The 27996-nt window shown below is 47.0% G+C and overlaps 1 protein-coding gene and 1 non-coding gene across 5 annotated transcripts; both read left to right on the forward strand.

The window, feature by feature from the left end:
- The first annotated feature begins 454 nt into the window (after positions 1-454).
- On the forward strand, positions 455-27991 carry CHD4 (chromodomain helicase DNA binding protein 4). Of its 4 annotated transcripts, none has more exons than XM_063085584.1 (40): positions 455-556; positions 1401-1578; positions 5685-5806; positions 6004-6219; positions 6423-6541; positions 6656-6897; positions 7135-7262; positions 7506-7641; positions 7780-7958; positions 8159-8398; positions 9038-9241; positions 9346-9551; positions 9876-10007; positions 10089-10185; positions 10953-11144; positions 11650-11850; positions 12039-12176; positions 12444-12565; positions 12682-12855; positions 13194-13335; positions 13428-13559; positions 13675-13792; positions 15023-15147; positions 15483-15720; positions 15873-16048; positions 18603-18783; positions 18869-18955; positions 19045-19133; positions 19229-19362; positions 19674-19818; positions 19930-20095; positions 20359-20456; positions 20566-20701; positions 21170-21241; positions 21534-21671; positions 21941-22049; positions 22161-22293; positions 25608-25803; positions 26750-26913; positions 27092-27991. In XM_063085584.1, exons 2-40 carry the CDS (start codon positions 1479-1481, stop codon positions 27107-27109), a joined length of 5745 nt encoding a protein of 1914 aa, XP_062941654.1. In that variant the 5' UTR covers positions 455-556; positions 1401-1478; the 3' UTR covers positions 27110-27991. The 4 variants fall into 4 exon arrangements, with proteins under 4 accessions (XP_062941654.1, XP_062941672.1, XP_062941663.1 ...); XM_063085602.1 differs by having other exon boundaries at positions 7819-7958; XM_063085593.1 differs by having other exon boundaries at positions 6025-6219.
- LOC134365859 (small Cajal body-specific RNA 11) lies at positions 20135-20274 on the forward strand. Its single transcript, XR_010022190.1, has one exon. It is a non-coding gene; the product is annotated as a small Cajal body-specific RNA 11 (non-coding RNA).
- Positions 27992-27996: the final 5 nt, after the last annotated feature.

Raw genomic sequence — 27996 nt, forward strand, 5'->3', positions numbered from 1 at the left:
AGGGGTGACGGATTATTATGGGATGTTAGCATTAGGGCCAAGAGTGAAGAAGTTGGCAAGGGATGGCTATTACGGGATATCTGAGGAGGGGAGAGGGTTAGTTGCAAAAGGTCTGCAGTACCATGAGATGTCAGCAGCCCCCTGACAAATATGTGCATGGGGTGTACGTGTGTTGGGGGCGCGGAGTATGTGTGTGTGGGGGTGTCCGCGTGTATTATGGGATGGCCAGGAGGTGGGCGGTTGCCCGGGTGACGCGCGCGCGCGCTCGGAGGGGGCGTGGCCAATGGTTGCCGAGCGACGAGGGGGCGGGGGTTGCCCGGGAGACCTAGGGAGGAGGGTGGCGATAGTGGAGGGGGGGTTGGAGTTGGTGAAGGTTATTATGGGCTGTCCGTGGGGGGGCGGGGCCTGTGCGGTGGGATTTCCCGGCCGGTGTTTCGGGCCCTTTAAGAGGCGACGCCGGAGCCGGAGCCATTTTCCCCCCTTCGGCCGCGGCGAGGAGGAGCCGGAGCGGGAGTGACACCGATCCGGACCCAGCGCGACCTGCGGCGGCTCCAGGGTGAGGGGAGCGCGGGGTTGCCAGAAAGACGCGCCTCACAGCCCGACAAGCCCCGAGGGTCACCCCATCACCCTCCCCTTCCTCAGGCGTCCCCGGACCCGCGGACCGCCCCCTGCCCAGAGGAGCCGACCCTTGCTTTCCCTTCCCTGCAGGGTGCTCGGCCTTGCCCCCTACCGCCCGCCCTAACCCGGCCCGAGTCTTGCTCCCCGCGACCCCCACCTCGGGCTTGGTCTCCCACAATGCCCGGTGCCCGCCCCCTCGCCCTTTGCTCACTTGCCCCCCGGGACACGTGGCCCGGCCCCCTTCCCGGTGGGAGCTTTCTTGCCCCCCACCTACCTGCCTTCGTCCCCCCGGAGCGCCCGAGCCTCCACGCCCCCTGGTCCCCTGGCTCCTGAGGAGAACCTGAGTTGTCCCAGAGGACAGCCTTTGGAGAGCTGCCCTGTCTGGGGACTGGCCCCTCCCCGGGCGCAGGGAGGCACCCCCCCACCCCCAAGTGACCTTGTGTCCCCGAGAGTCTCGCCGCCGGCCGCCTCCCCGGGCCCCCCCGCGCCGCGGCCACTCGGACCCCCTCCCCTCGTCACACCCTGCTCGGTCCAGCCCGGCTTCTCCCCTCCCCACGCCTGCACCAGGCTGCCCTCGGGGGCGTCGCTCCCTCTCTGGGTGGGGGATCCCGTTGGGGAGCCGGCTTCCGGGCTGCCCCCCGAGGAGTGTGGAACTAAGTTCAGCCTGAGTGGTTCGGGTGCCCTGCTAGGGTGGCTGGGTGGGGGGCGGAAAGAGCGGGTGGGGGAGGGGGCAGTGCGCGTCACTGACTGTTCTCTCTTTCTCTGCCCCCTCCCCCGCACAGTGACTCGGGCCAGTGTAGAGGGCCCCAGGCCGCAGGCAGGAGCAGCTGGGCCAATTCCCTGGCCGGGAGCGGAAGGGGATGGCGTCGGGCCTGGGCTCCCCGTCCCCCTGCTCAGCGGGCAGTGAGGAGGAGGATATGGATGCACTTTTGAACAACAGCCTGCCCCCACCCCACCCAGGTAACATCTTCCCCAAGGGCCCAGGGCAGGAAGGAGGCGTTTGGCCCTCCCTGGTGACTCTGGAGAGGCAGGGCTGTGTGGCTTGCGTCTCTCGGTGCAGAGCCTGAGGTGGAGGGCATCTGAAGGGAGTGGTTCCCTTCCGTGGAGCCCTTGTGTGAGGGGGGTGGAAGCCATGTGCCTCCTGGGCACCGAGATGCAAGCTCGCTGCACTCGGCCGGCCGTCCCTCCGTCTGGAGGAATGCTATGCAGCTCCCAGCTGAGGGAGCTCTCTGGGCTGGCTACCTTGTGGGGATCTTGGGAGGAATGCAGGGAGCTGGAACCCCCGGAGGCTATTTGGTAGTGGTAGTGGAGGGGGGCACGTTGAGGATTTCTGTTTGAGAAGACCAGCCCCGCATCTGTACTAGTAGGATCCTGTGGTTGCTGCGGTGCGAAGGAGAGGGGGAGTACTGGTTACTCTCTCTCTGATTATTTTTAGCTTCTGATCAGTTACCGGTTTTCTGTGCTGTTTCAACTGTGTGAAGTTTGAATCGCGCTCCTCAGCAGGATCTAGAGCGCTTTTAGCCAGGCGGATTGCTGGAATGTTTTGAGTGGGGAAATGATGGGGGCTAGGGAAGCTTGAAGGATGTAATAGCCTAGTAAAGAGGGGCAAAAAAAGGGAGGGCACCCCTCTTCTCTTGGTGAGTGGACATAATCCTGGCTTTTTCCCTAGAGGCTTCTGACTCTGCGAGATAGCTGGGGGTTCGGGCTAGTGCTGTGAAGGGTTTGTGTAGGTGTGTAAGGGGTTGCACTGTCCGTGTTTTGGGGTGACTCCATGGACTGGCCAAACTCGTATGGTCATAACCACCCTCCTGATTAGAGTAGCCCTTGTCTGTCTTCAAATGATGATTGATGTTGTGCTAGTAAGTGGATGTCTCTCTCTTGTCAGTCTTTCCTTCTTCAGAGTCCCTAGCTAAGTCACCCACATGTTTCCTTGGCCTTTTTTTTCTAGCTTCGTTTTTTTTTTTTTCTTTTTCCTTTTCTTTTTTTTTTTAAAGATGACCGGTAAGGGGATCTTAACCCTTGACTTGGTATTGTCAGCACCACGCTCTCTGAATTGAGCTAACCCCAAATTGAGCTAACCGGCCGTCGCTATATAAGGATCTGAACCTGTGGCCTTGGTGTTATCAGCAACACACTCTCCCAAGTGAGCTACGGGCTGGCCCTAGCTTCGTTTTTTTTTCTACATGACATTTTTTCATCTCTCTGTTTCTACTTTTCTTCTCATTCTGGAGACTGCTGGTCCTGTTTTTGTTTCCCATTGAATGTCTTTCACTTCTGCCTTCCCTCTTCTTAGCTGCAGCCAGAAGTTGAGGTGATTTAGAAGAGATGCTTTTACATTTGGTATTTTCTAAACTGGAAATCTTCACTTCAATCTGAGGCTACTTAGGAGAGGGGTCAGTCTTGTTCCTGAGTCTTCAGCTGGTGGGATAAGAAACTTAGGCTTCGGGCCGGCCCGTGGCTCACTCGGGAGAGTGTGGTGCTTATAACACCAAGGCCACGGGTTCGGATCCCATATAGGGATGGCCGGTTGCTCACTGGCTGAGCGTGGTGCTGACAACACCAAGTCAAGGGTTAAGATCCCCTTACCGGTCATCTTTTTAAAAAAAAAAAAAAAGAAAAAGAAACTTAGGCTTCAGTCTTATCACTGTGTAGGGTAGGGTGGCAGATTTCTGTGCCCTTCCCCCAGGTGGGGGCTGATTCGTGGTGGTGGTAAGGTGAGCCTATCCTTTCTGTTAAGTGCCTGAGAAGTCGTAGTGCTGTCCCGCCAGTGTTGGTTCCACATTTGGCCTCCCATTGGCCTCTTGGTCTGGGTCTGTCCCCCATGTTGACTGGGAGCTGTACAGGCTCCCAAGGTGAACTCTGACCCAAGCTGTAGCATGACCCAGTTTTTCCACTTGCCACACCCCATTCCTGCCCCTTTCCCAAATCTTCCTCTATTTCTCTGCCAGTTTGCTGCTTGCCATTTCAGCACATTATTTGCCTGAGAAGTTTGGGGGTTGTATGTGGATGAAAGGGTGTCCCCTTTGCCTCCATGGATTTGTCCTTGTCTCCACTTCCAGTTTTTATGGAAGTGGGAAGAGGAAGAACCGAGATATAGCTGATTGGGGGTGTGGCATGGGGATTGCTGGGGAGAAACCTTTAAGAAAATGATTCTTTCTGGTGAGATACAGGCTGGTGTTCCATTCCCAAGGGAATGGGAGGGGCTTTCTTGTGCCTGGCCTGATCCTGGGCTGAATGAGGGGGGAGGTTGATGGGGCTTTGTCCAGCCTAATGTCTCATGTTCCCTAGTATCTGTCTAGCTCAGGAAGGGCGGAGCCAGAGACATTTTAGGGCTAGTTCTGGGGGTCAGGAGGTAAGAGTATGTGTGGGGTTGACAGAAGTATTTTGTTGTCCACCACTATCTAGGTTCTGCTACTTTTTTTTTGGTGCAGACTTGACTGTCATATGTTGGATTAGGACTCTGTGAGTGGGGCTGATGAGGAAGCTGAGCTTCAGATACTTCTTGTGGGCCCCCATTCTTCAAGCTAAATCTTTTGGGTATCAGAAATTTGGGGAGAAGTGGGCCGGCCTGTGGCTCACTCGGGAGAGTGCGGTGCTGAGAACACCAAGGCCTCGGGTTCGGATCCCATATACGGATGGCCGGTTAGCTCACTGGCTGAGCGTGGTGCTCACAACACCAAGTCAAGGGTTAAGATCCCCTTACCAGTCATCTTTTAAAAAAAAAAAAAAAAGAAAAAGAAATTTGGGGAGAAGTTTGTATGCTCTGATGACAGCTCCACTGAGCCTTTGTTAAATCTTAGCTTTGATGATTGAAAAAATGATTAGGATTGAGGGAGTAACACAGTCCCTCTCATACTATTATCCTTCATGTTTGTCTTGGTTTGCTTGGGTTTCCTTGCCTAGAACTTTTGGGTGGCTTCTTGAGAACTGTGTCATCCCAGAGTAGGTGTTAGAGATCGATGGCATTTGGACCTGGAGCCAGGTAATAATTTGGGAAGTCTTCTGTGAGGGCAGTCTTTCCCCGGCTACCTCTCTCAGCCACGCCCCCTCTCCTGCCACTTCCTGTCTGTTCTATGTTGGCAGCTGGGTGCCCTGGGCTGGCTTCTGTGGTCAGGAGCCATTTTCCCTCTCCTCAGTGGGTGAGGCACTCCCTTCTCTCCACTCCCTTCTCCACCCCCCCCCCCTTGGGCGGGGGTGGCTTGGGAAGAGGGTGAGGGAGGAGGGAGCTGGTGTGCTGGTGTGAATGTCTGTTACAAAGGAAGCTGGCTCTTGGTCTTCTCCTCCCCCTCTATGCCCCTTCCCACCTATCCCTGCCCAGGAGCTGTCAGTATTACCCCAGGCTTTGTGTGTGTTGGGGGTGGGGAGGTGGAGCCAGATGGGAGAAGGATTGGTTGGGGGTGGGGGGAGGGTGATGGTGACAGCTGGGCTGATTTGGGCCCCTAGGGAAAAGAGGCAACTGACCCAGGAGAAGCTGAGAAGGAACAGAGAGCTGAAGATGGGAAAAAGAAATTATGTTTAGGAGTGGGTATAAAATTGGGCTGGCAACTGAATCTGGGGCTTGGAGGTTCTCATTTTGAGCAGTGATGACCTCAAAGGGGTTAGAGAAGGGTGTGGTTTCTGGGACCCTTTAACTGGTATTTTCTGGGAATGTGGCAAGGGTATGTTCCATAGTTTTTGCATTCTGGGTAGGCCCTTTCATTCTCATTACCTGGTTTATAGAATACTTGGTGGCCAGTTACAGGAGGCCTAGACCTAGTTCTCCTACTTGTTGAACTCTAAGCAGCTTGATTCAGCTGCACTGGTGAACATTGAGAGGAGGCAGGGGTCTGGACAGCTGCCCGAGGTGGGCCTGGTCTGGCCTGGCAGGCCTATTTCGGGTATATACAGCTCTCTCTTTGTCTGTTTTCATCCGAGGTATCAGCTTCCTTCTGTGGAGAGTATAGCAGTTCTCTTCAGAGGAATCTGGGACAAGAGGTGGGGAATAAAGTCTAAAGCCTCTGGATTAGGCCCTAACCTTTTGCTATTGATCTTTTCCCTACTTTCCACTCTTTGCCAAATATATGTAGAGAACGAAGAGGACCCAGAAGAGGATTTGTCAGAAGCAGAGACTCCAAAGCTTAAGAAGAAGAAAAAGCCTAAGAAACCTCGGGACCCTAAAATCCCTAAGAGCAAGCGCCAAAAAAAGGAGGTGAGTGGGTGACTGAATGTTATGGGGAATGAGAGGAAGGGAGGCACTCCAAGAAGGGTTTGAAGGGCTGAGGGTGTTTGTGTCTTCCTCTGGGGTGGTGGGCCAGGTCCTGGGGTGAGCCCCAGGGCTGCCTTGAGGTCAGCATGTGTGTAGCATGTGTGTGTCTGTCTCCCTCTCCCCCCCTTTCCCTGCTCCAGCGTATACTCTTATGCCGGCAGCTGGGGGACAGCTCTGGGGAGGGGCCAGAGTTTGTGGAAGAGGAGGAAGAGGTGGCTCTGCGCTCAGACAGTGAGGGCAGTGACTATACCCCTGGCAAGAAGAAGAAGAAGAAGCTTGGACCTAAGAAAGAGAAGAAGAACAAATCCAAACGGAAGGAGGAGGAGGAGGAGGATGACGATGATGATGATTCAAAGGTGTGTGGACCTTCATACTCTACTCTGTACTGTCAACTTCAGTCTTGTTTCCCAGACACTCTACTAACTCCTTAGAACATCTTCTCTCTATTTCTAATTATTTCCTCTTAGCTCTCTTATCCTTGTCTTGCAAGCTGTAGTTTCAACTCAGATTTCCTTAGAAAGTGTGGGCTCTAAGTGGCAGGACCTTACTCTCCCTGCAGGAGCCTAAATCATCTGCTCAGCTCCTGGAAGACTGGGGCATGGAAGATATTGACCATGTGTTCTCAGAGGAGGATTATCGCACCCTCACCAACTACAAGGCCTTCAGCCAGTTTGTCCGGTAAACCAGTAGGGTCTTGGGGGTAGGGGGAGGAGAGTCTTTCTATAATCTCTTTCTCTCTCTTTTGCTCTTAAACATTTTTCTCTTCTCTGTTCTTGTCCATTTTTCCACTAGACCCCTCATTGCTGCCAAAAACCCCAAGATTGCTGTCTCCAAGATGATGATGGTTTTGGGTGCAAAGTGGCGAGAGTTCAGTACCAACAACCCCTTCAAAGGCAGTTCTGGGGCTTCAGTGGCAGCAGCAGCAGCAGCAGCGGTGGCCGTTGTGGAGAGCATGGTGACAGTCACTGAGGTTGCACCACCACCTCCCCCTGTGGAGGTGCCTATCCGCAAGGCCAAGACCAAGGAGGGCAAAGGTGAAATGGGATGCAATGGGAGGGGGAATTGGTGTGGGCTTAGGATGTCATAGATAGAGAAAGCATGGGAATGCTATTCCGCCAGCCCTAAGGTAGGAGGTAGGAGGGAGAAATGAGTCTTGGATTAAGGAGGGAAATATGGGAAGCTGGACATGGTGAAGCAAGCTTAGATGGAGAAGATTTCATTTTCCTCATCTTTTGCCCTGTGATATATATTTGGATGTATCATGATTTTAGGTCCCAATGCTCGGAGGAAGCCCAAGGGCAGCCCTCGTGTACCTGATGCCAAGAAGCCTAAACCCAAGAAAGTAGCTCCCCTGAAAATCAAGCTGGGAGGTTTTGGTTCCAAGCGTAAGAGATCCTCGGTGAGAGCCTAGCCCATCCTTGGGTGCCATGTCTAAGAGAAAGGATGTTATCTGATGGCACGATCTGTCCTTCACAGTAGGCACATAAGACTGTCGGGAGTTGGCCACAGAACAAGCTGCCCACACTGTGTGACTAGGCTCCCTATATAGTAGTCCTTGCTGGGACTCTGGTACCTCCAGTGAGAGAATGATCCCTTCTCTACCATTCTCTCCTTCTAACCTTACTTCTTTTCATTCTGCCAGAGTGAGGATGACGACTTAGATGTAGAATCTGACTTCGATGATGCCAGTATCAATAGCTATTCTGTTTCTGATGGTTCCACCAGCCGCAGTAGCCGTAGCCGCAAGAAACTTCGAACCACAAAAAAGAAAAAGAAAGGTGTGTTACTTTTCTGTGTCTATATGTGATGGGATGAGGTGGGAATGATTGGAGAAGAATCTCCCTAAGGAGATCAGGGTTGGGGAGGGGGGAGGTAGTTTTTTTCTAATAACTGGGCTTTCCCTCTTCCTTGCCCAGGCGAGGAGGAGGTGACTGCTGTGGATGGTTATGAGACAGACCACCAGGACTATTGCGAGGTGTGCCAGCAAGGCGGTGAGATCATCCTGTGTGATACCTGTCCCCGAGCTTACCACATGGTCTGCCTGGATCCAGACATGGAGAAGGCGCCTGAGGGCAAGTGGAGCTGTCCACACTGTGTGAGTATCTGGCCACTGTGGCCCCACAGAACCCACATGAGGAAGGGTGGGATGATATAGCTCTTTGGGGCCAGGGTGGAAATAGAAATGGTGGTGCTGCTGGTTGGGAGCTTTGGGAAGCATTCAAAGGGATGGCGGGCAGTGGGCTCAGACGTGGATGGATGGGGGGGTGGTGGTAATAATCTGGTCCTTTACTGCAGGAGAAGGAGGGCATCCAGTGGGAGGCTAAAGAGGACAATTCGGAGGGTGAGGAGATCCTTGAAGAGGTTGGGGGAGACCCTGAAGAGGAGGATGACCACCATATGGAATTCTGTCGGGTCTGCAAGGATGGTGGGGAGCTACTCTGCTGTGATACCTGTCCTTCTTCCTACCACATCCACTGCCTGAACCCCCCACTTCCAGAGATCCCCAATGGCGAATGGCTGTGTCCCCGCTGTACGGTGAGTGACTGATCTCAGCCAGGGTGGGAGGCATGGGAGGTGTAGTCCAGCAGAAGGGTTTACCACTTTGTATGTAGGCATTGTGAGGCTGAGGTGCAGGAGAGGTCATTGGAGAATTTTTTAGCCCTGAGATAGGTATTTTTCTTCCTCATGTAGTTTTGGGAATACCTTTGTTCTAGGAAAATGTAACACTGACTTCAGAGGAGTTGATGTTTTGCCAGCCCTCTTAAGAGGGATGGAGCAGTGTTCTAGCTGAGAACATCTGTTTCTGTCTTGACACTCTGCCTCAGGGTCTTGGTAGCTTAGAATGTTTAATAAGGCCACTTATTGCTTTTAGGTTGCTTAAGAGAGAAATTCTGGGCTCCAGGTCTGTGGGTTTTCTATGCTTACTTGTTCCTGAGTTACTGTTAAAGTCTGGTAACTGGCTCTGTTAAGCAGATAGGAGTGACAGTATCACACAGATCCCGGACGAAGTCCAGAAATGCAGAGGGAATTCTGTTATTAACTCCCTAGAAAGGTCCTGGGATTAGATCTTTCTTGAAATGAGATTTTAATAATCTTTTGATAAGGTTGAGGCTGTGGGCTGTACCATCTCCGCGTGGTTATGATTTGGGATTGGGTCATCTTTTTTTCTCTAAGTGTCCAGCTCTGAAGGGCAAAGTGCAGAAGATCTTAATCTGGAAGTGGGGTCAGCCACCATCTCCCACACCAGTGCCTCGGCCTCCAGATTCTGATCCCAATACTCCCTCCCCCAAGCCCTTGGAGGGGCGGCCAGAGCGGCAGTTCTTTGTGAAATGGCAAGGCATGTCTTATTGGCACTGCTCCTGGGTGTCAGAACTGCAGGTAAGCCTGGGGTAGGCTGGAGATATGGGGGCTACGATGAAGAGGGTAGCGAGGAAACAGCCTCTTGGGTAGAAGGAGTGGATGTAGCTCCTTTCTGCTTGCAGTTGGAGCTACACTGTCAGGTGATGTTCCGGAACTATCAGCGGAAGAATGATATGGATGAGCCACCTTCTGGGGACTTCGGTGGCGATGAAGAGAAGAGTCGAAAGCGGAAGAACAAGGACCCTAAGTTTGCAGAGATGGAGGAGCGCTTCTACCGCTATGGGATAAAGCCTGAGTGGATGATGGTCCACCGAATCCTCAATCACAGGTATGGGCTGGGGACGCTGGAGGCAGGCAGTGTATCCAGGAGAGATTCCTGCTGAAGGGGTTAAGAGAACGGACATCACCAGTAGCTTACGCGCGGAAGATCCTCTATGTTATTATGAGCTGAGCCATAGGAGAGTATAGATTAGAGGTAATTCTTGGTCCAAAGACTGGTATAGTAGAGGCTCTGAACACACGTGAGGTTTGTGGCATACCTAGAGGTCTGGTTTGGACCATACATTATGTCAGTTTTTGAGAGCATAGCTGATTTAGGAGGGGAGGAGGGTTACCTTCTGGCTCTGAGGGACTTCTTTTCTTGACCTTGCAGTGTGGACAAGAAGGGCCATGTACACTACTTGATCAAGTGGCGGGACTTACCCTATGATCAGGCATCTTGGGAGAGTGAGGATGTGGAGATACAAGACTATGACCTGTTCAAGCAGAGCTATTGGAATCACAGGTGAGTGATTATGAGTAAGGACTAGCGTTGCTTCATATTAAGAAGAACCCGAGGCAACTGTGTCATGTCTTTCTTTTTTAGGGAGTTAATGAGGGGTGAAGAAGGACGACCAGGTAAGAAGCTCAAGAAGGTGAAGCTGAGGAAGTTGGAGAGGCCTCCTGAAACTCCAACAGTTGATGTGAGTTAGGGCAGAAGACGGAGGGGAGCACAGTTTATTGGGTAGAACAGCATATCTTGCCTGCTCCAGTTGAGTGATGGTGCTCTAGGTAGTGATCTGTCAATAGTAACTTTATAGCTGATAATGCTTCATGAAGTTTGCTTCCCCACATTTCTGTAAATCAGAAAACACTAGGTTTACTTTCTCTTTTCATAGTCAGAAAAAAAAAACATAGGAGGTGTACTTAATATGATTGAGGAAGTATTATATAGGGAGGGCTCACACAACCAAGCTTTTATGAAACTTGTATTAGAACTAGGGTCTTCTGACCCCTTAAATCATATGTCAATTCCTCTGGATTTTGTGTAATATAACATAAGGGCAGTTAAGTTTAAAAAGATGAATCTAGGAAGGACATGTAATTATTTACCTGGTAGATACTGATTAATAGAATTATTGTATTGCCAGGGAGTCTATGATATGTTTTTCCTCAGTGATCTGTGGGACCATGATCAGGTATGCATGATAGTTTCCTTGCTTCCTGGAGAATCCTAAATCAAACAAAATTGCAGTAGCCACTGAGGATCTTTTTTCCCCAAACCTTTTGTGGCTTTCTCAGGGAGGATCTAGTGAGAAGGAGGCAACTGTTATCTTATGGGGGCAAGGGAATTCCTTGCCAGCTCTTTTTTTTTTTTTTGCTGCTGGCCAGTACGGAGATCCAAACCCTTGACCTTGGTGTTGTGTCATGCCTTGCGAGCTCTTGACTTCTCTATTTCACCATCCTTCAGCCAACAGTAAAGTATGAGCGACAACCGGAATACCTGGACGCTACAGGTGGAACGCTGCACCCCTATCAGATGGAGGGCTTGAACTGGTTGCGCTTCTCCTGGGCTCAGGGCACTGACACCATCTTGGCTGATGAGATGGGCCTTGGGAAAACTGTACAGACAGCAGTCTTCCTCTATTCCCTTTACAAGGAGGTGAGGAAAGCTGGGGCTGTTAGTTTTTTGTGTGGGTTATTTTGTGTTTGTAGTCTTCTCTTGCACTCCCAGGAGAGAGAAAAAGGAAGAAAAAGTTTATCTCTGACTTTGAAGAGCACTGTTGAGTGATAGCAAGATAGATGCATGTACACGGTGAAAGAGTCGGGGGAATGGAGCCATGGGTAGAATTAATGGTGGGTGTATAGAGCCTCAGTCCTGGGGGAACGAATATGTGTTGAGGTAAGCAGAATTGTGGGTGGGATTAGTATGAAAGACTTAATGGCAGAGGTAAGATTTTAAGCTCTCTGTAAGGTGGGCCGTGGCTTTCTGGAAGGGAGAGAGTAGGGCATTTTCACAGATAGAGAAATGTGAGGGTAAGAGCAGCAGTGCAGGTGCCAGTCCTCTGCTTAGCTTAAGGGGTGAGGGGAAGGGATGGGGGTATGCTGGGGTTATAGTGTGATGGGGCCCCCAGTCTTGACTCTGCGTCTTCTTTTCTTCCACAAAGGGTCATTCCAAAGGCCCCTTCCTAGTGAGTGCCCCTCTTTCTACCATCATCAACTGGGAGCGGGAGTTTGAAATGTGGGCTCCAGATATGTATGTGGTAACCTACGTGGGTGACAAGGACAGCCGTGCCATCATTAGGGAGAATGAGTTCTCCTTTGAAGACAATGCCATTCGTGGTGGCAAGAAGGCCTCCCGCATGAAGGTATCTCAGTTGGGGGTAGGCCACCTTGGAGAGGGAGTTGCTGATTTGGACTTAGTTTGCCTCCTTGGGACCTGGTCCCTGGGCGAGACAAAAAGATAGCCTTGGGAGGAGGAAAAACCTCATCAGTCCCAGATCGTGCTTACACCAGAGGAATTGACCAGTAGTGACCAGGTTGCCTTAATGTGCAGAAAGAGGCATCTGTGAAATTCCACGTGCTGCTGACATCCTACGAGTTGATCACCATTGACATGGCTATCTTGGGTTCTATTGATTGGGCCTGCCTCATTGTGGATGAAGCCCACCGGCTGAAGAACAATCAGTCTAAGGTGAGGGGGTAGGAAGGGAGGTTATAACCCCCATATTTAGTTTTCTAGTACCACCTTCTCATTAAAGGGAAATCTTCTAGGAGGAGAGGATAGGGAAAAAAGGCCTTTTCCTTCCTTATATGTGGTAGCCTTTGGTGGCCAGGCCCTTAGAAGGATGATGGTGAGGGTGAGAGGCTTAATTACTGGGCAGTGAAACAGCTTGAAATTTTGCAGAGATACACTAGAGTTCTCTTTTCATTGAATTTAACCTCTCTCCATCTGCTTCAGTTTTTCCGGGTCTTGAACGGTTACTCACTCCAGCACAAGCTGTTGCTGACTGGGACTCCGTTACAAAACAATCTCGAGGAGCTGTTTCATCTGCTCAACTTTCTCACTCCTGAGAGGTTCCAGTAAGTGTGTTTATCCGTAATTGGCTTATAATTCTACTAGTTCTAATTCTTCCTGTTACCTATTTCTTGAATCACTGTCCTTTCTTCCTTTATCTTTTTCCCTTTTCTTTCTAAAGCAATTTGGAAGGCTTCTTGGAGGAGTTTGCTGACATTGCCAAAGAGGACCAGATTAAAAAACTGCATGACATGCTGGGGCCTCACATGTTGCGGCGCCTCAAAGCTGATGTGTTCAAGAATATGCCATCCAAAACAGAACTGATTGTGCGTGTGGAGCTGAGCCCTATGCAGAAGTGAGTTGGAAGGGACAGAAGCACTGACTCCATCTTGCAAATACAGTTAGACATCTGCTAGTCTGCGAATTGTCTCTTATTCCTCTCCCCACTCAGCTTTAAGGCATCTGGTGACAGGAGCAAGCAAGGCCTAAAGAAACCTGATGCCAGGGAGCTGGAGCACGTAGTTCTTATATACCTTCTCCCATTTAAAATGATGATGGTGTTGGTGGTGCTTGTTAGTTTTCCTTAGCCGCAAAGTGAGAGATGTTGGAAGAAAGATCTCAGACCTTGGAACGGCCTTGTTTGTCATCTGAAGGCTCTTGACTCTAACCTATCTTTCTGCCTTGCCCATGTAGGAAATACTACAAGTACATCCTCACTCGAAATTTTGAAGCACTCAATGCTCGAGGTGGTGGCAACCAGGTCTCACTGCTAAATGTGGTGATGGATCTTAAGAAGTGCTGCAACCACCCATACCTTTTCCCCGTAGCTGCAATGGTATGTTATGCCGTCTCTTATTACTCCTTGGGTTGGAACTCCTCCAGGTGGGCTTTCTTTCAATATTTTTTTTTCTTTGCATCTGTTCTCAGGAAGCCCCTAAGATGCCTAATGGCATGTATGACGGCAGTGCCCTCATTAGAGCATCTGGGAAGTTACTGTTGCTGCAGAAGATGCTCAAGAACCTTAAGGAGGGTGGGCATCGTGTACTCATCTTCTCCCAGGTATTATATGAGCTTGGCTGGGAGCTTTAGGGGATAGTAGTAGACAGTCTTCAGTGACATGAGGAGAGGGGTTATCTTTTCACTCCTCCATAACTGAACTGTGCTGCTTTTACAGATGACCAAGATGCTGGACTTGCTAGAAGATTTCTTAGAACATGAGGGTTATAAATATGAACGTATTGATGGTGGAATCACGGGGAACATGCGTCAAGAGGCCATTGACCGTTTCAATGGTAAGAGGCACGAGTGTCCTCACTGCATCTTTGCACTGGTCACTTGTTCTCAGGCATGGCTTTCTCTGTATAGTTCTTTTGGGTCTTCATCAGTTGATATGGAGGAGTAAAGCTTTTGAATGTCTCGATTGGAAGAACGTACTGGACTATTCCTAGGAGATTTTTTTTCTTTTGGTGTCTTTGTTCTTTCTGCTGGAAATAAGAGAACATTTTATCTAACCCTCATTATATCTTGAGGCTGAGAGAGAGAGAGACATCAGGACTTGTTCAAGCTCAAATAGCAAGTTAGTGGCAGACTTCTCTGTCTCAGCAGACGCTACTACTCCTTTTTTTTAACTTTTAATTTTGAAATAGTTTTGGACTTAAAGGTTTGCAAAACAATACAGAGAATTCATGTATACTCTTTACTCAGTTTCTCTTAATAATAACATATAACCACAGCACAGTGATCAAAACCAGGAAATTAACATTGGTATTATACTATTAACTAAACTACAGACCTTAATTGAATGTCACCAGTTTTTCCCCTAATGTCCTTTTTCTGTTTCAGGATCCAATCCCAGGTCCCACATTGCACTTAGTTATTATACCTCCTCCCATCTGTGACATTTCTTCATTTTTTTCCTTCCCTTTCATGATGTTGATACTTTTGATGAGTACTGGTCAGTTAATTTGTAAAGTGTCTCTAAGTTTGGGTCTGTCTGATGTTTTCTCTTGATTAGATTAGACATTTGGGCAAGAATGTCACAGAAGTGATGCCATGTCGTTTTTAGTGTATCATATTGGGAGGTGGACATGAGGTTCATATGTTCCATTACTGGTGATGACTTGATCACTTGGCTAAGGTGGTGTCTGCTGAGTTTTTCTCCATTGTAAAATTACTCTTTTTTCCCAATGTGATTGAAATATCTTCAGGGGAGATACTTGAAACTATGCTAATATCCTGTTTCTCCTTAAACTTTTACATAGATTTCGGTATCCATCAGTGGTCCTTGCTTATAACAATTATTACTATGGAGGCCTGGCCTGTTAGCGCAGTTGGTTAGAGCGAAGCCTTACAACGCCATGGTCACAGGTTCAGATTCTGTACTGGCCAGCGGCCAAAAAACAAATAACACCCAGTTATTGCTGTGGTGTTTGCCTGATGAGGTTTTTATACTTCTGACATTCCTTCTACATTAATGGAAATTCAGGAGACACTTCTAATGGTGTTTTTGCTTCCTTTCTTAGCACCGGGTGCTCAACAGTTCTGCTTCTTGCTTTCCACACGGGCTGGGGGCCTTGGAATCAATCTGGCTACTGCTGACACAGTTATTATCTATGATTCTGACTGGAACCCCCATAATGACATCCAGGTGAGCAGAAGTCGCCTTAGAATATGGTAACTTATTGGAAATTCCTGGTGTTCTCTATGAGGGCACCACCATCTGGAATTAGTTAAGTGAAAAACAATAGATTGTTTTTATGTTGTTTACCTTGTTGTAAGCCAGAGAATTGGTTTAGCCATGGTCCTGTTTCGGGTAGCATGATAGAGGGTGGTGTCTGGGAGCTGGGGTACCAAAGGAGGTTTTGTATGAAGGCAAGCTGCAGCCTTTGCCTTGTACTGGATTTAGCTTATTTATGTGGAAGTCAAGGCAAGAGTGGCAACAGGAAAATATGGATTCTGGCTTTACTTCTTATTCAACTGTAGGCCTTTAGCAGAGCTCATCGTATTGGGCAAAATAAGAAGGTTATGATCTATCGGTTTGTGACCCGTGCATCAGTGGAGGAGCGTATCACACAGGTGGCAAAGAAGAAGATGATGCTGACTCATCTCGTGGTGCGGCCTGGGCTGGGCTCCAAGACTGGATCTATGTCCAAACAGGAGCTTGATGATATCCTCAAATTTGGCACTGAGGAACTATTCAAGGATGAAGCCACAGATGGAGGTAAGCTAGTCAGGAATTTTAATTTTGGTGTGGGGCTTGGCTTCTGTAAAAGGTAAGGAGTATCTCTGATACTGAGGGTTCTGTGGGACTTGCTTTTTCTACTGCAGCTGCTGAAGCTGACTTTGGGGGTATGGGCCCCTAATTCTTTATAGGAGGAGATAACAAAGAAGGAGAAGATAGCAGTGTTATCCACTACGATGATAAGGCCATTGAACGACTGCTGGACCGTAACCAGGATGAGACTGAAGACACAGAATTGCAGGGAATGAATGAATATTTGAGCTCGTTCAAAGTGGCCCAGTATGTGGTGCGGGAAGAAGAAATGGGGGTGAGTAGAAGTCCAGAGCAATGCTGTGCTTGGTGATTGGTCTGAAAATTTGAATTGAGACCAAGATGGTGTTTGAGACAAGAGGAAGACATCCGTAGGCAAATTAGTGCATTGATAGACCTCTTCCCTTGAAAACAAAGGCTGTAATCTATGACTAATCACATTTTCATCTCTGCCTCAGCTATCAGGAAACTTATAGCCAAATTTTACACGCAACAGTTATATATTGGCTCTTTACCAAAATCATATTTTCTCTTATGTATTTTATTAACCATACAAATACATTTTCTAACAAACTAGTTTCCTTCCTGGGGACAAACTAATGTGTTTTGTATGCTACTTCAAGTCTCTTTGGGGAAAAGTCAGGAGATAAGATATATACCTGGGTGGTCTATCCCCTTGTGTTTTTTAAAAGATTAGAATTGTTATTTCCCTTTTTTTCTCTTCCCTTCTTTTTATTGTTTTTTTTACAGTAAAAACCAAAAAATGCTAAAACAAGGCTGGCTGGTTAGCTCAGTTGGTTAGAGTGTGGTGCAGATAACACCAGGGTCTGGGGTTCAATCCCTGAACCACCAGCCTCCAAAAAAAAAAAAATCTAAAACAGTAAGAAATGCTTGGCTCGTTGGGATATTTTTCTCTCCTAAATGAATGAAAAATAAAATTTGCTTTCTCTCCTGGTCCCCTTTAAATCACTCAGGGTTCTTTGAATTGACATAGGTTTCTGGTGGTCTTTGCCATGTTTTCTCATCCAACTCAGAACTGTCCCCCTTGCTGTGTTTTTCTGGTACATGCCTATTATCTTTTTCTTGAAGGTGATGCTACTAATCTCAGCTTATGTGTAACTGGGGCTGAAAAGTCTGACGCAGGCCTGTAGACCAGTAGTGTTCAATCAAGAACTACCGTGCTGATAGGGTACTCCACATTCCTTTCAATAGCAGTGAGCACTAAGTGGCTAATCTCTGCTAGTGACTATACAGGTACACAAGTTGACCTCTGATTAATGACTGCAGCTGCTGTTTACTTCTTTAAAAATATTTTAAACTTTTGAATAGATAGTAATTCATATGGTTCAAAATTTATTTATTTATTTATTTATTTATTTATTTATTTATTTATTTATTTTTTAAAAGATGACCGGTAAGGGGATCTTAACCCCTGACTTGGTGTTGTCAGCACCACGCTCAGCCAGTGAGCGAACCGGCCATCCCTATATGGGATCCGAACCCGGGGCCTTGGTGTTATCAGCAAATCACTCTCCCGAGTGAGCCATATGGTTCAAAATTTAAAAGATACAAAGGTATCTCTTTTCTACCCCTGTCCTCTAACAACCTAGTTCCCTTCCTGGGGACAACTGATGTTTTCAGTTTCTTTTATATCTTTCCTATCTTTCCAAAAATATTTTTATGTGCATACAAATTAAACATACATTCATACACACTTATGTGTATATACTCACATATACATGCACGCAAATACCTTTTTTTCTTTGAAACGCAAAAGTAATATATTATACATAATGATTTCTATCTTGCTTTATATCTTGGAGATAAAGTCCAAATCAGAACATAAAAAGGTTCCCCCTCCCACTTTTCATTTTTGCTGTATTGTATGTCCTTATTTGGAAGTACTGTAATTTAATTAGTTCCATAATGATGGGTATTCAGGTTGTTTTGTAATACTATACTGTTAGCAGTGGTTTAATTTTTTTATTGCATATAATTGATTATACATATTTTTGGGGTTCAAGGTTGACATATATTGATCAAATCTATATTACTAGTATGTATATTGTTACAAATTGTACCTATTCTTTATGCCCCTTGTCCAATCTCTCCCCATCCCCCTCTCCCTCCCCCTCCCACCACTGATAACCCTAGATTTCTTCTCTCCCTCTGAAAGAGTAATGGTTATTACTCTGTTGACTTGTTGCCTGGACGATCTGTCCAATGAGCAGCAGTTTAATTCTAATATAAGGGATTTGGAATCAATCAGAGGTCCTGAAGAGGCATCTGAAAAAAAATATAATTTAAATAAGACTTTCAGAGGAGCATAAACATTATTGGGACATAAGAGAATTTATATAATTTTTTTCTTTCCTTTTTTTTTTGCAGATAGTTGACAAACTTAGGAAGCTTATGAAGAAGAGGGCTTACAGCCCTTCTATTTTTTCTCTTGAAAATCTTTTGCAGTGTTTCAGAAGCTTCTCCATTCTGCCTTGCTAAGGCTCTAAGCTCTCTTTTTTTCATTTTGCTATCTCTCAACTGTACATGCATCAATAGAAAGGATTCGAAGAAACCATGCTGTGTCTTTATCCTTTTCTTGTGATAATAGCTCCATCTCAGGTTTTTTTCAGTTATGTTGGCTGGTACATAATTATGAGAAGCCATGTCTTGTCAATTAAATTTCTTCTAAGCTCTCAGGTCTAAGCAAACACACCAAGTATTTAAGAGTCCAGTCATGAAAAGGAGCTAGCAGAATGGGAACTGTGAGGACCAGGGGTAGCTGGTGGTGCTGACTTCCGCACCCCTGAGTCCTGGCCCTCCCTGTGTCCCAGGAGGAAGAGGAGGTAGAACGGGAAATCATAAAACAGGAAGAAAGTGTGGATCCTGACTATTGGGAGAAATTGCTGCGGCACCATTATGAGCAGCAGCAAGAAGATCTAGCCCGAAATCTGGGCAAAGGAAAAAGAATCCGTAAACAGGTCAACTACAATGATGGCTCCCAGGAGGACCGAGGTGTGTGTGGCCGGCCCCGCCCCCCCACCCATGGGCCGATCTACTAGAGCAGTGGGCCCCGCTCATCTGCCCTCTCTCCCTCCAGATTGGCAGGACGACCAGTCCGACAACCAGTCCGATTACTCAGTGGCCTCAGAGGAAGGTGATGAAGACTTTGATGAACGTTCAGAAGGTGAGGGCTGTGCCTCTCTGCTGGTTTTCTAAGTATTCCTTTGCCTCATATCCTACCAGTGTCACTCATTCATTATTTTCTTCTTGCAGCTCCCCGCAGGCCTAGTCGTAAGGGCCTGCGGAATGATAAAGATAAGCCATTGCCTCCTCTGTTGGCCCGTGTTGGTGGGAATATTGAAGTAAGTGCAATATGATTCTAAGGAGGGGTGGGGGGTGAGTGATCTCTGGTGGAGTGAGAACTGCTCTCTCTCACCTAGGTTTCTTCACTCCCTAGGTACTTGGTTTTAATGCTCGTCAGCGAAAAGCTTTTCTTAATGCAATTATGCGATATGGGATGCCACCTCAGGATGCTTTTACCACTCAGTGGCTTGTGAGAGATCTGCGAGGCAAATCAGAGAAAGAATTCAAGTAAGTTGGGGGTTGGAGTGACTAATCTAGAGCAAGGGCTTCTATCTGGTCAATCCACAGTACTAGGGAAATTGGTTGTTTTCTCTGCTGAAGATGGCAGGTGAAGCTATTGGTAATAAGAGTACTTTACATTCCTGGCTTTCCTGGAAGAGAACTTGGGGCAAGCCCTGGGGTCTGGAGACCAGCCTTCCACTGTGATGGTGGAACCATAGTCAGTGTCTGTGATAATGCCTAACCGGGGGTGGGAAAGGATCTGATCTAGGAGTTGGCATGATTCCTGTTTAACTCATTTCTCTTCTTCTTTACTATAGGGCTTATGTCTCTCTTTTTATGAGGCATTTATGTGAGCCAGGGGCAGATGGGGCTGAGACCTTTGCCGATGGTGTCCCCCGAGAAGGCCTGTCTCGCCAGCATGTCCTTACTAGAATTGGTGTCATGTCTTTGATTCGCAAGAAGGTGAGCCCCAAGTCTTTCCCTGTCGTTAATGGTTTCTAGAAACTGGAGGGCCAATAGGGAAGAAGCCTAGAGATGGAATTGGGTCTTCATCATCTTGTGCTGTTGCTACAGGTTCAGGAGTTTGAACACGTTAATGGGCGCTGGAGCATGCCTGAACTAGCTGAAGTAGAGGAAAACAAGAAAATGTCCCAACCAGGGTCACCCTCCCCAAAGACTCCTACACCCTCCACTCCAGGGGACACACAACCCAATACTCCTGCACCTGCCCCACCTGCTGGTACGTCTTCCTGTCCTGTCATTTTCTCTCTCTCTCTTCTTGTCCTGGCGTATGCTTTTTCTGCTCCCCTGTGTTCAGTTCCAACAGGGAAGGCTGGCAGGACACACAGCAATCTCCCTCTCAGTTTAGGAGGGCCGTCCTAAGAATAGGGCTGGCTCTTAAAGGCACGAGAGGACAATTTAAGATGAGACAAACTGGGAAGGCATGACTTTTTCTGTGATCTAGGATCTTCTTCTAATTGATTTTCTCTTATCGGTCTGCAGAAGATGGGATAAAAATAGAGGAAAATAGCCTCAAAGAAGAAGAGAGTGCAGAAGGAGAAAAGGAGGTTAAATCTTTAGCCCCTGAGGCTGCCATTGAGGTAAGAGATGGGGGTAACTGGATGCCATACTAAAGGCGAATGGATAAGCCCACTCTTTCCTTAGGTGCTGGCCTGTCTGCTTCATCTGCTGTCTTTTTCTTCTTTGAAGTGTACACAGCCCCCTGCCCCTGTCCCTGCCCCAGAGGATGAAAAGGTCCTTGTTGAACCTCCTGAGGGAGAGGAGAAAGTGGAAAAGGCAGAGGTGAAAGACAGAACAGAAGAACCTATGGAGACAGAACCCAAAGGTATCCACATATTCAAGCACTACAGATCCCTTTGTGAACCATAGTCACTCTTGGACTTCCAGCCAGGCTGTAGAGACGTCAGGAGGAAGTGACACACTGAAGAATCCTGCACCCTTCCTTGACTTATTTTTTTTTTTTATAATTTTTTTAAAAGATGACTGGTAAGGGGATGTTAACCCTTGACTTGGTGTTGTCAGCTCTACACTCTCCCAAGTGAGTTAACCGGCCATCCCTATATAGGGATCCGAACCCGTGGCCTTGGCGTTATCAGCACCACACTCTCCCAAGTGAGCTACGGGATGGCCCTTTCCTTGACTTTAAATTGCAGGTTTTTCCTCCTCTTCGGACATCTTTTATGACTTTAATCATAGAGACTTAGAGTTAGGACTCTTCCAGTTGCATAACAGTATGGAACAGAGGAGAACATTTTTCCTTTAGGCATATTCTCAGTGCCATCTGTTCCCCCAGGTGTTGCTGACGTGGAGAAGGTGGAGGAAAAGTCGGCGATAGATCTGATTCCTATTGTGGTGGAAGACAAAGGTGGGTGTTTGGAGAAGCTGACTGGTTTTGAAGGACTTTAAAACCAGAAGCAAGGACTTTATCCTTCCCTGCCTCTCAATCCACACCTGTATAGCCATTTTATCCCAAGATAAAAGGCTCCATCTATCCCCACATTTAGTTGTCAGTGGACTGGTGGCAACTTTTTCTGGGTCTGGGTGGAGAAAGGGTGGAGGTGCCTGGATATCTTGTAGCAGCATATGGTGCTGTGGGTAAGGGTCATGGTGCTGGGCTTTTGTCTGGAGCTGACATTTTTCTCCTGCAAATCCTGTAGAAGAGAAGAAAGAAGAAGAAGAGAAAAAAGAGGTGATGCTTCAGAATGGAGAGACCCCCAAGGAGCTAAATGATGAGAAGCAGAAGAAAAGTATTAAACAGCGTTTCATGTTCAACATCGCAGATGGCGGTTTTACTGGTATGGAAATTAGGGGCCCACTAGGGTTAAAAGGATCTGAGGTGAAATTAGCATTCTTGTCAGAAACTAGGGTGCAGAGACTTTATCTCTCCTAGGTGAGGGAATGTGAGGCTGACTTGTGTACTCTTCTGGGTTCTGTGTTAGCAAGCCAGAAGCAGGCTAAACTAAGATGGTGTCTGGGAGTGGGGACAGGAATAAATAGCCTTTTGAATTCTCACAGTTGTTTGCCTTTCGCCTTCCCCTCCAACCTTCCCTAAATTCCTCCTCAGAGTTGCACTCCCTTTGGCAGAATGAGGAACGTGCAGCCACAGTCACCAAGAAGACTTATGAGATCTGGCATCGACGGCATGACTACTGGCTGCTAGCTGGCATCATAAAGTATCCTTTGCCTGAGTCTGGACAGAGGTTCTTGGTGAAAGGTTCTGAAGGTCTCTTAGTTTGAGGTTCTTATTTTCCTTGTTTTGTTTTTCCTGAGCACTTTTCCAATAGCCATGGCTATGCCCGGTGGCAAGACATCCAGAATGACCCACGCTATGCCATCCTAAATGAGCCTTTCAAGGGTGAAATGAACCGTGGCAATTTCTTAGAGATCAAGAATAAGTTTCTAGCTCGAAGGTTCAAGGTGAGCAGGATGGGGAGGAATACAGCAGTTAAGTGAGTGACAGACTTCAAAGTGCAGAAGGTTCTGCAAAGGAGGGAATCTTTTCATTCAGCCGTACTGTTTTCACTTTTTGTATTCTGTGAAAGGCTTTGCTCCCAAGTAACTTAAATATTAGGGATCAAGACATACAGACTTGAAAATTAACCAGCTACACAAGAGCTGTAGATGACTGTGCCTAATGAATGACACAGACTAGTGCATTGGGTTTGTTGGGGGAACAGTATAGGCTGGAGTGTTAGGAGGTGGGATTGAATTGGATCGCTGCGGGGGTAGAGCTGTCAGTGGGCTGGTGGTCCTTTTTTCTGGGTTAGAGTACCTCTGTAGATAAAGGAAGAGGTGCATTTTCAGACTCACTAGGGCTAAGCCCACTGAAGTCTTAGTCAGAAATTCAGCCAGTGTTTGTTGAAGACACCTTGTGGGCAGATCATCAAATGGGATACCATGAAGGCAAAACACATGCCTCCTATGCTAAGTATAACTGGGAGAATAGAAATGTGCACTAATAAACCTTCACGTGTTATGTACCAAGCGATGATTGGCACAGGGATACAAAGGCTAATAAGGCATGATGCCTGTTCTCAAGGAGCTTTCAGTTTCAAGTAAAGCAAATGTGTATTCAAATGAATGTGATTCTGTGTATCAGGAGGGAGACTGATGAATGCCATAAGAAAATTCTCCAAAGGGAATTGGGGGATAACAGGGAGGGAGCTCACAAATGGCTTTATGGGAAAGGTGACATTGAAATTGAGTTTTGATGACTGCAGTAGAGATTGGTGGATAGAAACAGAAGGGTGTTTGAACCAAAGGGATTAGGTTGGGGAAAGACAGAGGCAGCAAAGCTTAGGGTGTTTGGGAGCAGCAAATAGCCCAGTTGAGCTGTAGATAACATTTGTGTTGGGTGATGGTGAGAGGTAGGTTGAAAAGACAGTTAAGGGCTAGAGGTCAGTAGGTGGGTTCTTGGCACCAGGCAAGAAAGTTTGGACTTGACTTTATAGTTAATGGGCAACATTGAAGGTTTCTGAACAGAGTTTTGATAGGACCTAGGGAAATAGAAACTGCATTCATTAGATTATAGAACTATCATATAGTCATGAGGTAAAAGGGCCTGAACTGTGATGTTGGTTATGGAACATGAAAAGGATAAGGCTAAAGGAAACAAAACAGAAAACAATTTATTGGACTTACTGATTTACTGTAGGGGTCAGCAAACCTTTTCTATTAAAATGCAAGACAGGTGTCAGGCTTTGTGGGACATATGGTCTCTGTTGCAAATTCTCAACTCTGTCATTGTTCTGTGAAAGCAGTCATAGGTGTATGTAAGTATGGATATGTTCCAATAAAACTTTACTTATGGACACTAAAATCTGAACTTCATACAATTTTCATGAAGCATCACAAAATACGGTAGTTTTGTTTTGACATGTTTCAATCATTTAAAAATGTAAAACCCATTCTTAGATCTTCGGCCACACAGAAACAGGCAGCAAACCAGGTTTGGCCCACAGGTCGTAGTTTGCCAACTCCTGACTTAACTGGATTTTAGGTACAAAGGAGTGAGTGAGACTACAGAAATAACTGATGTTTTGAGCCTGAGTCACTGAGAAAGTTAAATTATTTAAGAGTAGAGGGGGCAGTTTGTTGCATGATAAATTCAATTTTAGACAAATCATTTGGTGTTTCTCACAAGTCAGCACCCCTCCACCACCTGCTCCTACCACCATATGCTAGTGGGATCAGAACCATCAGTGCTTGAGATGCAGATCTGAGAAGTATCAAATCATCTGCATAGAGGTGCTGGCTGACACTGAGAGAGAAGAGATCTCTTGGGAGAATGCTTTAAAAGAACAGCAGTGAGCCAAGGGCTAACCCTGGAGAATGCCCATAGTTAGGGGCAAGAAGAGAGAATTGGTGAAGGACACGGTATAGAGATTGAAAGGAGATGCTTGGTCTGTTTGGGGATAAATTAGTAGGCCGATAGAGCCAGGTCTTGTGAAAGAAACAACAGCTCATTCTCATATCATCCCTTTTCCTAGCCCCTAATAGATTCACTCTCTTTAAGAACCAGTAGATACTTGGGAAAATTGAGTCTTCTCATAACTTAAGAACCAACATTCTGCCTCTTGTGATATATTTCAAAGAAACTTATACATGGCTCCATCAGGTGACATGTGCGCGAGTGACTTGCTGTGATTTTTGGTGGGGGGGCCTGGAGACAACCTAAATGTTCAACATAGGGAGAATGGATAGGTAAAATGTGGATCACACCACACAGCATTAAACAGAAGCAACAAAATATGTGTGCATATAACAACATAAATGGTTCTTTTAAAAATATGTATAGAGGGAGAAGTAAGAAAAAGCATTTTATATGTACACAAAACATTCTGCAAATGAGAACTGTGCATATGAAATAACATTCAGTCTTCAAGAACATACACAAGAGGGCACAGTAAGTATATTAGAAGGGTTGCCTTTTGTGGGAGGAAAGAATGGGAGTGAGATATGGAGAAAAAAGAAAAAAAGTATATATTTTTACTTAAAAATTTTTTTTTGGTGGCTGGCCGGGCTGGTATGGGGATCCGAACCCTTGACCTTGCTATTAAAACACCACACTCTAACCAACTCTACTCTTTTGACTTCGAAGAGTAGTTAATGATAAAGGAAGATGCTTACTATCTAACTTTGAATGAAGACGTGGATATGTACATAGTATCATTTTAATGATGTAAAAATTATATGCATAGAAAATCTTGGAAAGAAAAACATCAGAATGTTAACAGGGTTTCTAGGAGGTGGGATTATTTGTGATTTTGTTTATTTATTTTTTCTAAAAGATGACCGGTAAGGGGATCTTAACCCTTGGCTTGGTGTTGTCAGCACCACGCTCAGCCAGTGAGCGAACCGGCCATCCCTGTATAGGATCCGAACCTGCGGCCTTGGTGTTATCAGCACCACACTCTCCCGAGTGAGCCACAGCCGGCCCTTGATTTTAATTATTTATATGTTGTGTTGTGTGAATTGAGTTTTTATCATTTTTGAATAAGAGAGAACCTGAAAGGTAAAGAGTTCTAAAAACATGGACGTCCAAAGTGGGAGGAAAAGAAAAGCAGTGCAATGTTGTACTGCATGGGCGTGGGGAGTGGTGTCAGGGAGCCATCTGTGAAGTTCTTTCTAGCTTCACATTACTCAGAGGAAGAGGTGAGCTTAGGGACCCATCAGAAATGAACAAAATGAGTGTCAGTCTAACTCGCGTCTCCTCTTTATCCTTTGTCCAGCTCTTAGAACAAGCCCTGGTGATTGAGGAACAGCTGCGCAGGGCGGCTTACCTGAACATGTCAGAGGACCCTTCTCACCCTTCCATGGCCCTGAACACCCGCTTTGCTGAGGTGGAGTGTTTGGCGGAAAGTCATCAGCACCTGTCCAAGGAGTCGATGGCAGGAAACAAGCCAGCCAATGCAGTCCTGCACAAAGGTAGCCAGTGGCTCCCCTGCCTCCTGCTGAATCAGCCTTGTCCCTCCTCTGACCCCTCCCCAGCATACATAGACTTCTTGTTTGCAAAGCTTTTTCAGAAACCCTTTGGGAGCTAGGGTGTGCTGAGGGTCTTTGCCATCCTCCTTGGGAAGCTAATATCTTGGAGACAATCAAGGACAGTAGTTCCTTGTTTCTTTTAACCCTTAATATATTCAGGTTCTTGAGATGGAAAGCAGAGCAGAATAACGTAGTGCCATCTGGGATACTTTAGAGGTAACTTTCAGGTGATTTAAGATCTCTTTAAATTCTAGGCCCCTTTCAACATTTTTTTTTTTTTTCTTTTTTTTTTTTTTTTTTAAAAAGATGACTGGTAAGGGGATCTTAACCCTTGGCTTGGTGTTGTCAGCACCACGCTCACCCAGTGAGTGAACTGGCCATCCCTATATAGGGATCCGAACCCATGGCCCTGGTGTTATCAGCACCACACTCTCCCGAGTGAGCCATGGGCTGGCCCTCAACATTTTGTTTCTAATTAAAGTAAAACATTATGAGGAGGTGGAGAGTGAAATGAGGAAAAGAAGGCTGTTATAAAGGAAGTGGGAGAAAGATCCAGGAGGTAGAGAGGTAAGATAGGAATGAGAAAAGGAAATGATAGGAATAAGCTGCTCTCAAGAAGTGGAGGAAGTGCAGATAATAGAGAGCAAGGGATAAAAAGGGTTAGGTAACTTAAGAGCATAGAATCCTGGACAGATGGAACTGGAATATGAGGAGTAGGAATTTGAGCATGGTGGAGGCCAGGTCAGGTGACTTAGTGACAAAAGACAATGACATCACAGTCACTTGGTCATTGAGAAGTGATTGTGGGAGTGGGAGGCTGGTCCACTAGGACAGAAGGATCTCAGTCTTGACCACCACAGCTCACCACCTCTTTTTTTTCCCTATGCAGTTCTGAAACAGTTGGAAGAACTTTTGAGTGACATGAAAGCTGATGTGACTCGACTCCCAGCTACCATTGCCCGAATTCCTCCAGTTGCTGTGAGGTTACAGATGTCAGAGCGTAACATTCTCAGCCGCCTGGCAAATAGGGCACCCGAACCCGCTCCACAACAGGTAGGACCATTTTCTTCTTCTTGCCAACTCTTCCTGTAGAACCGTTCTGGAACTAGTAACCTTGCTCTATGTCCCTAGCTTTACATACTGGGCAGGTGGGTTACCAGTCAGTTCCCTTGAGACTGGGTGGATTCCTGTGGACTAGAATTGAGACTTCCTTGATTCTCTTTCCCTATAGGTAGCCCAGCAGCAGTGAAGATCCAGATTGATGATACCACCTCCACCGCTGAGCAGTGACCTTCCTCACTTTCTCTTGTCCCAGCTTCTCCCCTGGGGGCCTGAGAGACCCTTGCCTTCCTTCTGCCCATCTTCCATATTGTAAAGGAACAGCCCCCATGCACTGGGGGAGGGAAGGGAGTGAGGGGCAGTGGTGCCCTTCCTGCTGGAGAGACATGCAGCAGTAGCGCCGGCGCCATCTGCAGGGAGCTGGTGGGCTGGCCTTCTGGGCCCTGGCTTCTCCCCACTGTAACGTCTGTTACACATAAACTGTTGTGGGTGCCTGCCAGGCTTGAAGAAAATGATCTCCATTTCTTCCTCCTTTTGGTTTTATTTTGTTGGTTTATTTTGTGTTTTCTTTTCTCCTTTTATGGGGTATTCAGAGTGGGCCGGGCCCCTGGGCAAGACACAGCTACCTCTGTTGGCATCTTTTTAATACCAGGAACCCAGCGGCTCTAGCCACTGAGCGGCTAAAACGAAATAAAGTGGGAAAAAAAAAAAAAAGGAAAAGTCCAAAAGTATAAAAAACCACAGCAAAATTTCTTGATGAAAATTGAAAATAAAAGTTTCCTTGTATTTTAGTGCTCTGGCTCACTGTGGGTATAGGAACAGGTGGATGAGTGTATGGCAGGAGCCCCAGGAACTGTGTAATTGAAAACTAAGGGCTACCTTGTGTCCCGATACTTCACTGAAGAACCATGTTCTGTCTGTGCACCCACTCCGGACCAAGGAAGACCTCTGTCCCTGGAAGAAGAGAGGCTGCAAAACTGCACGCCCCTTACTGGCTCTGTGACCTTGAGCAAGTCGTTCAACTTCTCTGGGCTGCAAATTTCTCTTGTATAAAATAAACATATCTACCTTATAGGG

This window comes from Cynocephalus volans, chromosome 1 (genome assembly GCF_027409185.1).
Source record: "Cynocephalus volans isolate mCynVol1 chromosome 1, mCynVol1.pri, whole genome shotgun sequence".
NCBI classification, from domain to species: Eukaryota; Metazoa; Chordata; class Mammalia; order Dermoptera; family Cynocephalidae; genus Cynocephalus; species Cynocephalus volans.

Coding starts and splice junctions, on each gene's coding strand:
- CHD4 (XM_063085584.1), top strand. CDS start 1,479: ATGGCGTCGGGCCTGGGCTCCCCGTCCCCCTGCTCAGCGGGCAGTGAG. Junction 19,134..19,228: donor GTGTTGGTGGGAATATTGAA/GTAAGTGCAATA, acceptor TTCACTCCCTAG/GTACTTGGTTTTAATGCTCG. Junction 25,804..26,749: donor CAATGCAGTCCTGCACAAAG/GTAGCCAGTGGC, acceptor TTCCCTATGCAG/TTCTGAAACAGTTGGAAGAA.